This window comes from Pan troglodytes, chromosome 1 (genome assembly GCF_028858775.2).
Source record: "Pan troglodytes isolate AG18354 chromosome 1, NHGRI_mPanTro3-v2.0_pri, whole genome shotgun sequence".
Classification (NCBI taxonomy): Eukaryota; Metazoa; Chordata; class Mammalia; order Primates; family Hominidae; genus Pan; species Pan troglodytes.
This window is the reverse complement of record NC_072398.2, coordinates 219760363-219774935: the sequence shown is the minus strand read 5'-3', so window position 1 is coordinate 219774935 and position 14573 is coordinate 219760363. Positions and strand designations below refer to the sequence as shown.

The 14573-nt window shown below is 43.3% G+C and overlaps 1 protein-coding gene across 11 annotated transcripts in view; it reads left to right on the top strand.

The window, feature by feature from the left end:
• Window positions 1-14573, top strand: part of VPS13D (vacuolar protein sorting 13 homolog D) — a 283384-nt gene that overhangs the window by 4344 nt on the left and 264467 nt on the right. For 10 of the 11 annotated variants that reach the window (XM_063785968.1, XM_001145053.7, XM_009448445.5 and 7 more), the window contains exons 3-5: window positions 8157-8234; window positions 9874-10064; window positions 10165-10245. In XM_063785968.1, coding sequence (XP_063642038.1) covers window positions 8157-8234; window positions 9874-10064; window positions 10165-10245 — 350 coding nt within the window. Of the gene's footprint in view, window positions 1-8156; window positions 8235-9700; window positions 10065-10164; window positions 10246-14573 lie in introns of all 11 variants that reach the window. The other variant, XM_063785976.1, reaches the window with a different exon arrangement.

Sequence of the window (14573 nt, the reverse complement as noted above, 5' to 3'; positions counted from 1 at the left end):
TCTCTGGGTGAGATACAGCTTTATAGGTGGCGTTTCTATTTTTGTATTTTTTTTGTTGTCCTGAGAATCATAAAACCTAATGCCCAGATGGCTTTGTACTAAATGTATGTAAAAAGGTCCCATATCACCCTGATGATTATTCCAGAGTAACTTAAGTTTATAGCTATATTGTTGTAGATTTTAAGGAACTATTAAATATTAAAAAACAAAAACAAAATAAGCTACACTACTGGTGACTGTGCTTAGTCCCAGTTAATTTTTAGCTTTATGAAGCTTTATGGAGGCAGCCACAATGTACTGACAGTGGCATTGACTTTGGCTTCAAATACTGTTTTGTCATTTATTAGCTATGTGAACAATAGCTCATATTGAAATTCCAAGCCTCAGTTTCTTAGACAGAGATAATATACCTCCAGAGGGTTGCTATAAGGATCAACTGGAATAACATTTAAAGCCCCTAGCCTGCTGGCATATAGTAAGCAATCAATAAAAGTTTTAGAATTGATTACTGTGAGGTGTTCAACAGAATTTCTGAGGTTTTGACTTGCTTAGTAGTAGAGTACCTGAAGCTTGAGACATTTTACCCTTTACAGGCCTAGACTTGGTAAATGCAGTCCCTGATTTGGCATGGGAATTCGAAAACTGCATTTTCTCCGTTTCCTTGTTTTAATTTAAATTCTCTTTGCTCAGCTCAAAATGGAGCTTTTTAACATACGTAGGGAAGAGAAGAAAGTCAGTGTGCCACGTGTGTAAAATCATAGGAAATGGGAAGGAGACTTCAAATCCAGTGAAACCTCACCTTTGTGGATGTGAGTTTTGGTAAGTGGACCAGAGCAGGTTAGAGAGAACAGTGACACAGCTGTTTGCGTAGTCTGAGAATAGAGTACCGGTGGTTCACATGTTCCATTAAATGTGTTGCTTTCCGGCCAGGCGCGGTGGCTCATGCCTGTAATCCCAGTACTTTGGGAAGCTAAGGCAGGCGGATCACGAGGTCAGGAGTTTGAGACCAGCCTGGCCAACATGGTGAAACCTGTCTCTACTAAAAATACAAAAATTAGCTGGGTGTGGTGGCGGGTGCCTGTAATCCCACTACTCGGGAGGCTGAGGCAGGAGAATCGCTTGAAACCAGAAGGCGGAGGTTGCAGTGAGCCGAGGTCACACCACTGCACTCCAGCCTGGGCAACAAGAGTGAAACTCCATCGCAAAAAATAAAAATTAAAAAAAAAAAAGTGTTGCTTTTCATGTTTTTCTGACCAAATGATTGTGGCAGCGATAGGCCATGGGCAGAGCTGTCATGGTCACGCCTCCCCACTCTCTTCCTTTCCTTTCCTATTCTCCTGGTTTTCCTCTTGTCCTGAAACGGGAGCTAAGTGGAAAGTGAGAGTGAGCAGTCTGTCAGGGAAGAGGATGCATTCAGAGTGCAATAGTAGTGTCAAGTTCACCTCTCTGGTCTCTTATTGAAGTTCTCAGACCCACTGTGAAGCTAACTACGTTGTATGAGGTATAGATAACAGGGCCTAGAAAGAGAGCTGCAGACCACGACCCTGCTAATCAAAGAGCTGGTTCTGTTGGGAATCATGTGGCAAGAGCATTTGCCAAAGAAATGAGTAAATAGAAATGGATATCTGATGTGTTGCAGAGTCATACTAACATTTCTCAGCAGTTTTAGAATGTATCTTGTAACAACTGTGTTTATCTGGTACCTTAAACTGCTTTTCTGCCCTTATTTCCTTTCTAAAAACATTATTCTTTATGGCTTTTAATGAACCTGTGGAACTTGAAGAATGCTTCTCCGCAGGGTAGAAAAATGCTTTTTCTTTCGTAACTGGTGTTAGTATCGTACCCAATGCTTATGGATCCAAAGCACATCACAGAGCGTGGCCAGAACAATCTTGGGGGCATGGAATTGTACTGAGGGAATGGCTTCGTAAAGAAGTTGGTGCTGCTTGTTCGTCTCTGACACAGTTAAGCAGTGTTTGGGGATAGAGAGGGTACTAGATAGGAATGAGAATGTTCTTTCTTTTTTTTTGAGACAGGGTTTCTTTCTCTCGCCCAGGCTGGAGTGCAGTGGCGTGATTTCACCTCAATGCCACCTTGACCTTCTGGGCTTAAGCAGTCCTCCTGCCTCAGCCTCCCAAGCAGCTGGGACCACAGGCATGCACCACCACGCCCGGCTAATTTTTGTGTTTTTTTGGTAGAGATGGGGTTTTGCCATGTTGCTCAGGCAGCTCTTGAACTCCTGAGTTCAAGTGATCCTCCCACCTGGGCCTCCCAAAGTGCTGGGATTACAGGCATGTTCCACTGCACCTGGCCGAGAATGTCATTTCAATCCATCTACTGATATTTACTGTTCTAGATGCTTTGGGAGATGCAAAGAGGACTGAAATAGTGGTCAAGGGTATTGATTTTTTTAGCTAAACTCTGTGTTCGAATCCCAGTTCTTCCATTTACCAGTAACCTGGGTAGGTTACTCAATTTCTTCATGCTTCACTCCCCCTTTTTGTAAATTGGAGATATTATTAACTATCTCGTAAGGTTCTGAGGACTAAGAAATTAATGTGGGTCAGAGAGCTTAGAGCTGTTCTTGGCATATTGTAGGCTCTCAGTCAATGTTAGTTATCATCATCCATCCTCATGATCATCAGTGGATGATTGGATTGGCTGATAGAGTGGACTTCAAAGAGATTGTGTGTGTGTTTGTGTATATATATATATCTATATATCTGTGTGTGTATATATATGTGTGTGTGTGTATATATATATATATATCTGTGTGTGTGTATATATATATAGATTGCATCCACATATGAAAAGTAACAAAATGCAAAGTAGCATGAGTGTTTAAGAATGGAGATAGCATTTAAAGACAAATAAAAAAAATACAAAGTAACATGGGAGGATCACCTGAAGCCAGGAGTTCAAGACTAGCCTGGGCACTATGGTGAGATCCCTTTTCTACAAAAAAAAAAAAAAAAAAAAAAAATTAGCTGCGTGTGGTGGCGCATGCCTGTGGTCCCAGCTACTTGGGAGGCTGAGGTGGGAGGATCACTTGAGCTGGAGAGGTTGAGGTTGCATTGAGTTGTGTTCCCTCCACTGCACTCTGGCCTGGGCAACAGAGCAAGACGCTCTTCCCCCAAAAATTTTCACTTGTTCAGTCATTCAAAAACATTTATTGAGGTCGGGTGTGGTGGCTCACGCCTGTAATCCTAGCACTTCGGGAGGCCAAGGCCAGAGGATCACCTGAGGCCAGAAGTTCAAGACTAGCCTGGGCAACATGGTGAGATCCCTTCTCTAAAAAAATAAATAAATAAATAAAATTAGCTGGGTGTTGTGGTGCACGCCTGTGGTTCCAGCTACCTGGGAGGCCCAGGTGGGAGGATCGCTTGAGCCCAGGAGGTCGAGGCTGCATTGAGCTATGTTCTTGCCACTGCACTGTAGCCTGGGCAACAGAGCAAGACCCTGTTTCAAAAACAAAAAAAGTTCATTGTTCAGTCATTTAAAAACATTTATTGAGGCTGGGCATGGTGGCTTATGCCTGTAATTCCAGCACTTTGGGAGGCCAAGGCGGGCAGATCACTTGAAGCCAGGAGTTCGAGACCAGCCTGGGCAACATGGTGAAACCCCATCTGTACTAAAAATATAAAAGTTAGCGGGGGTGGTGGCGTGTGCCTGTAGTCCCAGCTGCTTGGGAGGCTGAGGCATGAGCATCGCTTGCAGTGTGCTGTGGAGGCTGCAGTGAGCTGCGATGTCACCACTGTACTCCAACCTGGGTGACAGTGGGACCCTGTCTCAAAAAAAAAAAAAAAAAGAAATATATGTATATATATCTCCCCCCCAAAAAAAATATATATATAAAATAATCCCCAAAAAATCCCCCCCCCAAAAAAATATATATACTTGTAATCCCCCAAAATACATACATATATATGTATACATACAGGCATGGTGGCACATGCCTGTAGTCCTGGCTACTGAGGAGGCTGAGGCAGGAAGATCCCTTGGTCCCAAGAGTTTGAGGCTGCAGTGAGCTGTGATTGTGCCACTGCACTGCAGCCTTGGCAACAGAGTGAGACCCTATCTCTAAAAAATAGTAATAATAATAAAATTACAAAAAAAATTTTAAAGCAAATTGCTTGTTCTCTAAGCCTTTTTTTTCTCCACCTCAAAAATTGAGAAACTAATATTATTTATTTGTATTGTTGTGAGGATTAAATGAGATAATGTGTATGAAGTGCTTGGACACAGTAAGACCACACTAAATGGTAGCTGCTATTCTTTTTTTTTTTTTTTTTGAGAGGAAGTCTCACTCTGTCACCCAGGCTAGAGTGCAGTAGTAGGATCATAGCTCACTGCAGCCTCGAACTTTTGGCGATCCTGAAGCGATCCTCCTGCCTCAGCCTCCAGGGTAGCTGGGACTACAGGTGCATGCTACCATACCTGGGTAATTTTTTATTTTTTGTAGAGACAGGGTTTCACTATGTTGCCTAGGCTGGTCTGAAACTCTGGGCTCAAATGATCCTCCTGCTTGGCCTCCTAAAGTGCTGGGATTATGGGCATGAGCCACCATGCCCGTCTTGTTATTCCACCTCTATAGTCCCTGATCTCAGAGGACTGTTAACCTGTTTGGGAGACAAATTATACAGTAATACAAGGCAGTACAGATTAAATGGTTATTCTGGAAATACAGGCATCATGCGATGGGGTGCGAAGGAAGAGAGCTGTCCATTTTGCCTGTAGGACTCTGGGAAGGTTATGGAGGTAGCTTTTGAGTGGATCTTTTTTTCTTTTTTCTTTTTTTGGAGACAGGGTCTTGCTCTATCGCCCCAGGAGTGCAGTGGCACCATCACGGTTCACTGCACCCTCAACCTCTCTGGGCTCAAGTAATCTTTCCATCTCAGCCTCCTGAGTAGCTGGGACTACAGGCATGTACCACCATAGGTCCGGCTATTTGTTTTATTTTTTGTAGAGATGGGGTTTTACCATGTTGCCAAGGCTGGTCTTGAATTCTTGGGCTCAAGCAATCCTCCTGCCTTGGCCTCCCAAAGTTCTGGGATTATAGGCGTGAGCCACTGCGCCCAGCCTTAAGTGGATTTTAGCAGGATTTCCATAGGTGGCACTGGGCAGGTCCCCACATTCCAGGTGGAATGCACCCTGTGAGCAGAGGCTGAAAACTTGCAGGGTGTTTTTGAAATGGTTTAGGGCCAGAAGGTAGAGGCTGCCAGTGCCATGTCAAGGAATCTGAACTTCAGCCTGGGGGCATATCGTATATTTGTAACCCAAAACATCCATTTCCCCTCCTTTTTGTTTTTATAAGCTCCGAACCTTAGGTTGACTCTTTAAATAACCTGGAGCAGCGGGAAGAGAGTTCAGTAGCCATTAGAAATTACTGAGAAATGACCTACCTCTAAATTACTCCCAGTTTAGTGAGTAGATTTCTTGCTAGCCTGAGATGAGGAGTTTTTGGATGAGACATCCGTGAGTAAGTCTGTAATGTCTGCCTGGAGTGAGTGCCCGCATTATCATTTATAAAGCACTCAGTACATTGGGGTCTGTCTGGAGTGAGTGACCTGCATTATCATTTATAAAGCACTCAGTACTTTGGGTGTTTTTCTGCTTGGCTCTTTGGAGGGACCTTTCCCTGCAGGGCCAGTGGGTGCATATTTGAGTGGGTGGGGACTAGGAAACCTTCAGTCTTAAACTACGGCCATGCTGTTTTGCCAGATTCCTTTGCTTTTGGCTTGGTGTAGGCTGTTGTTTCTTCTCATTTTTTCCTTTACATTCTCTCTCTCCTTTCTAGATCTCCTCCTTTGCCCTCTTATGCTTCAGCTTTAATTTTTCGTGGTGCGAGTTGCCTGCAATTCCCTTTACTTTCCCAAGGTTGTACAGCTGCCAGGGAAGCCCAGAGCTCACCTGCCTTTGTGACAGATTTGGGTATTGAAAAATAAGGTGGTTCGGGCTGGGTGCGGTGGCTCACGCCTGTAATTCTAGCACTTTGGGAGGCCAAGGTGGGTGGATCACTTGAGGGCAGGAGTTCAAGACCAACCTGATCAATATGGTGAAACCCTGTCTCTACTAAAAATACAAAAATTAGCTGGGTGTGGTGGCGGGCACCTATAGTCCCAGCTACTCGGGAGGCTGAGACTGGAGAATCGCTTGAACCCAGGAGGCGGAGTTTGCAGTGAGCCGAGATCGCGCCATTGCCCTCCAGCCTGGGCGACAAAAGCGAGATTCCATCTCAAAAAAAAAAAAAAAAAAAAGGCAGTTCGAAGCATAAATCATGCTCTTCAAAAGAAGAAACTATTTAATTGCCCCCTTTAAGTCTGTTTCAACCAAGGAAAATGTTTCATGATTTTTTTTTCCCCTTATGTTCATTTTCTCCCCAAATGTGGAAATGGGGTTGTTTCGCTGGGGTTACAAACTTTTTCTTTCTGTTAGTCTTAAGGTATGGTGGTGGGGCGGGGTGGGGGGTGGGGCATGGCCCATGGCCCATGTGGACAAATGTTCCTGCAAAAATCAAAAAATAAATTGATTGTATTTGTTCAGATCTGCCAAGTTGCTAGATTTGAATTCTTTTTCTTCTTTTTTTTTCCCTTTTTCTTTTTAGAGACGGGGTCTAGCTCTGTCACCAAGGCTGGGAGTGCAGTTGTGTGAGTATAGCTCACTGCAGCCTTGACCTCCTGGGCTCAAGCGATCCTCCTGCCTCAGCCTCCCCAGTAGCTGGGACTACAGATGTGTGCTACCATGCCTGGCTAATTTTTAAAAATTTATTGTAGAGTTGGGGTCTTGCTGTATTGCCCAGGCTGGTCTTGAACACCTGGGCTCAAGCGATTTCCCAGCCTCAGCCTCCCAAAGTGCTGGGATTACAGGGGTGAGCTGCCGCACCTGGCCTGAATTCTTCTTTAGAAGCCAGTAACCCACAAGTCCTGAACAATCATTTAAAGGGAAACATAATCATGTTTTCTGCATTATTTTGTACTTGGAGTAAAAGGCTCTCTTGCATTTCTTACTAATTAATGGTTGTTGTCTGTACTCCGTGTTCTTGAAAATGTATATCTCAGACAGATTTAGGTTGCTCAAAAATTGCCTTGTGTCTCGCAAACAATTTTGTAAAAACAATGGCAGTGATTTAAGGATGGGGACTCTGCCTTCTCTTTTTACATTTTCAGTGGCCATCACAGTGCCTCCCGCAGAGCAGGGCTCTATATATGTGAGGGTGAATGGCTTGCATAGCCGGGAGAGTGATGGATCTAGCTGCCCTCTTGTCAATTCACTTTCGGGTTTAAGTCATAAAAGTTGGGTCTGAAAACAATTTTCAGCGGCAGTCCTGTTCCTTCTTTTGCTTTCTGATCGGTTATTACACTTGTAAGTAGAGGTGCTAAGGAGTTCCCCAGAAGAGAAGAGTATAATTCCTTTTGAAGACCAGTTTCATTTAATTGGATCATAGACTTTTGAATACTGTTTGCACTATACTCATTTTGGGGAGGGGTTGGGGGTGGAAGGAACTTGTTAGAAACTGCAAATTTCTGTGCTTCAATCCCAGAGATTCAGAGGTAGTTGGTCTGCGGGTGGGGTCCAGGAGCCTGCATTTCATCCTAGGTGAGTCAGATTTTGATGTTCCTCTGGTAAATATTAGCCTAAGCAAGGGGTCAGCAAAGAGACCAGCTGGCCACATCTGGCCTGCAGACTAAGAATGGTTTTTGCATTTTTAAAGGTTGATAAAAAAAAAAAAGGAGAATACGCAACAGACATATAAATCCTAAAATATTTACTATCTGGCCTGTTATGGAAAATGTAACTCTTGGTCTGAACTCTTCATCAGCGCCTAAGCTTCAGCTGTCATGTACGTGTTAGAGCGGACGGCCTGGAAATTCGTTTAGATGAAGCGTATGGGCTGGTGGTAGCACTACACATGATAAGCCTGTTCTAGATGTAAAACTTTCCCTTTAACCTACACATGATATAGCCTGTTCTAGATGTAAAACTTTAACCTACACATGATGTAGCCCGTTCTAGATGTAAAACTTTCCTTTAACCTTCACATGACGTAGCCTATTCTATATGTAAAACTTTCCCTTTAACCTTCAATGCTTTACACACAGTAGGTGGCCTACTGTATTTGTTAAATGGATATTTCATGATGCTGTTTTTATTTTTAGGTGCTGTTGAATTAGAAAACTTGCCATTAAAGAAAGATGCCTTGAAAGAATTGGAATTACCATTTGAAGTCAAAGCTGGTATGTGGAACTAAAGGAGGGGGAAGAAATTTGAGTCTTAAATTGTTTGAGAGGTGAAAACTGAGAGCCCTGGAGTTTGTATTGGTTTGGCCAGTTAGAGGAAGGATATAGCAAATGTTAGAGTTTAGGCCAGTCTTAAAGTGTGGTCTTTGGGCCACTCGTATCAGGATGACCTTGTGATGGTGGTGGGGAGGTCAGGTGATCCCCGGACCGACTGAATCAGAATCTCTGAGGGAATGTCATTGAACCTACAGTGTTTAATAAGCACTCCAGGTGATTCTTATGTTTACTCAAGTGTGAGAACCTCTGTTCTACATTCAAGATTTCCTTTTCTTTCCCCTTTCCCTTTTTCTTTTTCTTTTTTTTTCAGACGGAGTCTCGCTCTGTCACCGAGGCTGGAGTGCCGTGGTGCGATCTCGGCTCACTGCAACCTCTGCCTCTCGGGTTGAAGCAATTCTTCTGCCTCAGCCTCTAGAGTAGCTGGGACTACAGGTGTGCACCACCACGCCCGGCTAATTTTTTTGTATTTTTAGTAGAGACGAGGTTTCGCCTTGTTGGCCAGGCTGGTCTTGAACTCCTAACCTCAGGTGATCTGCCTGTCTCGGCCTCCCAAAGTGCTGGGATTACAGGCGTGAGCCACCACGCCTGGCCTCCTTTTTATTTATGTATTTATTTATTTATGACAGGGTCTTGCTTTGTCACCCAGGCTGGAGTACAGGGATGCTATCATAGCTCACTACAGCTTTGAACTTCCAGGCTAAAGAGATCCTCCTGCCTCAGCTTCCCCAGCTATTAGTTGGAATAGTTGAATACAGCTGCGTGCCACCAAGCTTGGCTAAATTTCTGAATTTATTACTGGATTACACGGTTGATCATTTGATGTTGTCATTAAAAATACCATTGTTGGACTGGACTTGGTGGCTTTCACCTGGAATCCCAGCACTTTGGGAGGCTGAGGCAGGAGGATGACTTGAGGCCAGGAGTTCAAGACCAGCCTGGGCAACATAGCTTGACTCTTATAAATTGAATATAAAGAAAGCTTGTATTCTAGGAGGCTTGGCTAGAAATGGAAGAACTTGGGAAATAAATATCACAATTCTACCGAGCCGTTTGGCTTTCTCATCAGCCCAGGTTCTCATGAAGAATCAGAATTCTTTATTGAGAGAAGGCCAGCACCATTTACCTATGTTTCAGTTTGTGGTGGGTATGTTCAAGATTGAATATATCATAGGTCTGATGACTCCAACTAGTGCTTATCAACCAGACAATGACTAATGAACAAGAAATGAGTTTAGTGTCCATGGGCTTGTGCGGGACCCGGGGAAGAAAGACACCCTGAGCAAGTGTAAGATGTACTCCAGTTGGAAAAGGAGATAGTTTCTAGAGGAGGGATGTTACTGTTGATGTGGTAAAGTCTTCGCGAACTTTTTCCAGCTTATATAAGTCATTATACCTTATTCTTACAGATGTCAGCCTCCTAACACTTGTTTCACATGTGCAAGAGCCTGCTGCCTGTTGTTTTAAATAAAAAGTAGTAACAGCAATCCATGCTCCTGAAACAAAATTGTAAAAATACCAAAAAATGGAAAGAATTAAAAATGTGTACAGACAGCGAACAAGACTTTCCTTCTCCTTCCAGGCTTCATTGGGAAAGTAACCCTTCAGATTCCCTTTTATCGCCCCCATGTGGACCCTTGGGTGATCTCCATCTCCAGCCTTCACTTAATTGGAGCCCCAGAGAAAATACAGGATTTCAATGATGAAAAGGAGAAGCTGTTGGAAAGGGAACGTAAGAAAGCACTACTTCAAGCCCTGGAGGAGAAATGGAAGGCAAGGCAGAGATCTTCTGGGCCATAAGAGCAGTTGTGGTGACACGTGTAAGATGAGCAAGAACACTAGATTGAGCTAATGCTGACTCTTGTCTTTGTAGAATGACCGCCAGCAGAAAGGGGAGTCCTATTGGTATTCAGTTACCGCCTCCGTAGTTACAAGGATTGTGGAGAATATTGAAGTAAGTCCTGCTGACTTTTATAAAAGTATCAACGTGAAAGGGATTTCTCAGGTTTAAACGTGTTTCTCCTCTTAGTTTCTCATTTCTCGTGGGCTCAGCTGATCTAGGGTGTAGATGGGGCTGGCTGCTCAGGTCTGCCCTTTTGTAGGCTGTGCCAAGAGGAAAACCTGACAAGCAAGTCCTAGGCTCTGTGGCAGACACAGAGTTTTCTTGTTTCTGCTGGCATGAGGAGGAGTTTTCACATCTCTTCCGTTTCACTTCCCGCACTTTCTTTTTGAATGTTGGAATCCCACTTGCTCAAGGATTTATGGCCTAAGAATCCAGGTTACTTGACCTTGATGACTGTATGGTTTCAGGGTAAATCACTTCACCTCTCTGGTCTCAGTTTCTTCATCTGTAAAAGAGAGAGGTTGGATGCCTGGTCTCTAGTTGGTTACATAGTGAGTTGTGAAATTGCGAACAGCTCGCTAAGATACCTAACCTCTTGCTGGTGTATCTGGTGGCAGTTTGACGAGTTACAGGACTGGGGCTGTTGACCTTGCCCATGTTTTCTACTTCAATTATACTTTTGTTTCATCCTCAAAAACTTGATCAGGGTCCCACTAATTTTCATGAATGTTATAAGAGTTTGTCCATACTTACTACCTCTAGAAGTTTCTTGCAGTGCCAATGTGACACAGGCCAAATGTGTTCAATGTATGTCATGTTCCCAAAAATTACAGTCTGAGGTTTTTGGTTTCGTAACTTTCCTGACTTTGACAAACAAATTTATAAAATATTAGTCATTATTTTTATTTTATCTTAGTTTAAATAGTTTTATTGAGATATAGTTCTTATGCCAGAAAGTTCAGTCTTTTAAAGTGTACAATTTAATGTTTTTTAGTATATTTACAAGGTTGTGCATTGGTCACCACTAAATAATTCCAGAACATTTTTATCATCCCAACAGGTAGTCACTGCCAAAGCTGGGCTTCGTGGCATGTACCTGTAATCCCAGCTACTTGGGAGGCTGGGGCAAGAGGGTGACTTGAGCCGAGGAGTTGGGCTGCAAGGCTGTAGTGAGCTGTAATAGTGCCCCTGCACCCCAGTCTGGGCAACAGACCAAAACCCTGTATCTTAAAAAAATAATAATAATTTAAAAAAGTAGTCATTGCCAATTCCCCTCTGCCTTCAGCCCCTGTCAATCACTAATCTACTTTCTTTCTAGATTTGCCTATTGTAGACATTTCATCTAAATGGAATCATGTAATATATAGCCTGGCCATTTTCACTTGACATAATGTTTTCAAGGGTCATCTGTGTAGTAGCATGTGTCAGCACTTTATTCCTTTTTATGACTGAATCATATATTCCATTGTATGGATTGTCAAAGATTAAACAAAGCTGGACCTCAGAGCAATGAAAACAGATTTTACTCTGTAACTACTGACAGTAGAGGAAAGAGCTGAGCTCCAGGCTGACTTGTGTGGAGGTAGCTGGGCCTTTTAAAGAGAGCTTGAGGGTGCAGGGAGGTGGAGTGAGTGGGTACTCAAGTGAAAAATTACAAGGCGTTGGTCGCTGTGAATGTCATTAGGCCAACTGTGTCCGCTGGCAGTGATCAAAGTTAGGATTCTATCCTCCCTCGGACTGGGAGATTGAGCCTTACCCTTCCTGATGACTACATTTCAAAGGAGTGGCTTTCAGGTCCTTAAGAAAGACACTCCTGAGCTGTAGGAGATACAGGTCGAGTATCCCAAATCTGAAAATCTGAAATCCTCCAAAGTTTGAAACTTTTTGAGTGCCCACATGATACTCAAAGGAAATGCTCATTGGAGCATTTTGGAGTTTGGATTTTTGGATTTGGGATACTCAGCCAGTTAAGTATAATGCAAATATTTCAAAATCTCCCCCAAAAATGAAATCCGGAACACTTCTTGTCCCAAGCCTTTCAGATAAGGGATACGCGACCTGTACATATACATCTCTCAGAGAAATGTCACAATTGAATTGCTCTGCAAGCCTATAAACCCTTTTCAGTAAATGTGCTGTAAGAAAGGAAGGTCAGGGGCCTGTGTCAGGTGTTGGCTGGAATAAAGGGTACGTTCTTTTGATAGTCCTGAGCTTTACCAGGCAAGAACTCAGTAGAGGACTGTGTTGTCCCCAGGGACATGGCCTCGGGCTGCCAGAAGCCATATTAAAGTTTGGTCAAGTCTCTTTGGAATGGAATGTTCTTGCTGAGAGTCCTTGCGTTTCTCAGGACATACGACATTTTGTTTATTCATTCATGAGTTGCTGGACATTTGGGTTGGTTCTCCTTTTTGCTATTACGAATAATATTGCTGTAAACATTTGTGTATAGGGTTTTGGGTGGACATGTTTTCAGTTGTCTCAAATAGATATCTTGGAGTAGAATTGAGGAATTATGGGGTAACTCTGTTTACTTTTTGAGGAACTACCAAACTGTTTTCCAAAGAGGCTGCACTATTTTACGATATCACCAGCAATGTATGAGCATTTTGTTTCTCCATATCCTCATCAACATTTATTATTGATTATGGGTCTGGGCACGCCTGTAATCCCAGCACTTTGGGAGGCCAAGGCAGGCGGATCGCTTGAGGTCAGGAGATCGAGACCAGCCTGGTGAAACCCTGTCTCTGCTAAAAATACAAAATTAGCTAGACATGGTGGCATGTGCGTGTCGTCCCAGCTACTTGGTGGGGAGGCTGAGGCAGGAGAGTCGCTTGAACCCGGGAGATGGAGGTTGCAGTGAGCCAAGATCACACCATTGCACTCCAGCCTGGGCGACAAAGCGAGACTCCATCTCAAAAAAAAAAAAAAAAAGCCTGCAGAAATGGTGAGATAGCATTCTCTCTAATACCATTCAGGACAGAAAGAAAAAAATTAAAAAAAAAAGCAAAAAAACCCCCAAAAGAAAACAAAAACAAAAAGCAAACATTTATTATTCATTGTGTACTAGTGGGTGTGAAATGATGATCTTGCTATGATTTCGATTTGCATTTTCTTAATGGCGAAGGATACTGAATATTTTTCCGTGTATTTACTGGCCACTTGTGTATCTTTTTTTTGGAGAAATGTCTATTTGAATCCTTTGCCACAAATTTTTTTTTTTTTTTTTTTTTTTGAGACGGAGTCTCCCTCTGTTGCTCAGGCTGGAATGTGGTGGCGTGATCTCGGCTCACTGCAACCTCCGCCTCCCGGATTCAAGCGATTCTCCTGGCTCAGCCTCACGAGTAGCTGGGATTACAGGCCTGCGCTATCATGCCTGGCTAAGCTTTGTTTTTTTTTTTTTTTTTTTTGAGACAGTGTTGCTCTGTTGCCCAGGCTGGAGTGCAGTGCAGTGGCATGATCCCGGCTCACTGCAAACTCCGCCTCCCGGGTTCATGCCATTCTCCTGCCTCAGCCTCCCAGGTAGCTGAGACTACAGGTGCCTGCCACCACGCCCCGCTAATTTTTTGTGTTTTTAATAGAGACGGGGTTTCACCATGTTGGCCAGTCTGGTCTCAAACTCCTGACCTCAGGTGATCCGACTGCCTCGGCCTCCCAAAGTGCTGGGATTACAGGCATGATCCACCGTGCCTGGCCATCCTTTGCCTATTTTACAAATCAGTTTATCTTTTTATTGTTGAGTTATAAGAGCTCTCTATATATTCTGAATACCAGATTCTTATCAGATTTGCAAGTACTTTCTCCCATTCTGTGGATTGTCTTTTTACTTTCTGTTATTATTATTATTGTTATTATTAAGACATAATCTCACTCCGTTGCCTAGGCTGGAGTGCAGTGGCACCATCATACCTTACTGCAGCCTCCATCTTATGGGCTCAAACAATCCTCCTGCCTCAGCCTCCTGAGTAGCTGAGACTGCAGGCTCATGCCACCATACCTGGCTATTTAAAAAAAATTTTTAGTAGAAGTGAGGTCTTGCTATGTTGCCTAGGCTGGTCTCTAACTCTTGGGTTCAAGTAATATTCCTGCCTCAGCTTCCCAGAGTGCTGGGATTATAGGCATGAATCACTGTGCTCAACCTGTTATTATTTTTTAATTCATTGAAGCAGAGTGCCTTTCCTGTAGCCCACTTACAGGGAGGGGCTAGGGGAAATACATATATACATACATAGTTTATGTGCCTTGCTGGTTTCCTTGGTCCAGATGTGGGGACATAGAGGCAAGATGAAGATATCAACAGAGCAAGAGGAACAATTGTCTGTATACAATGACTTTGCTTTCTTTAATTGCTTTTTTTAAGGTGTCTTCTGAAATGATTTAATGAAAGTATTGGAGCTCTTTTGGTAAAACTAATCACAAAGTAACATTCAAGAGAGTTATGA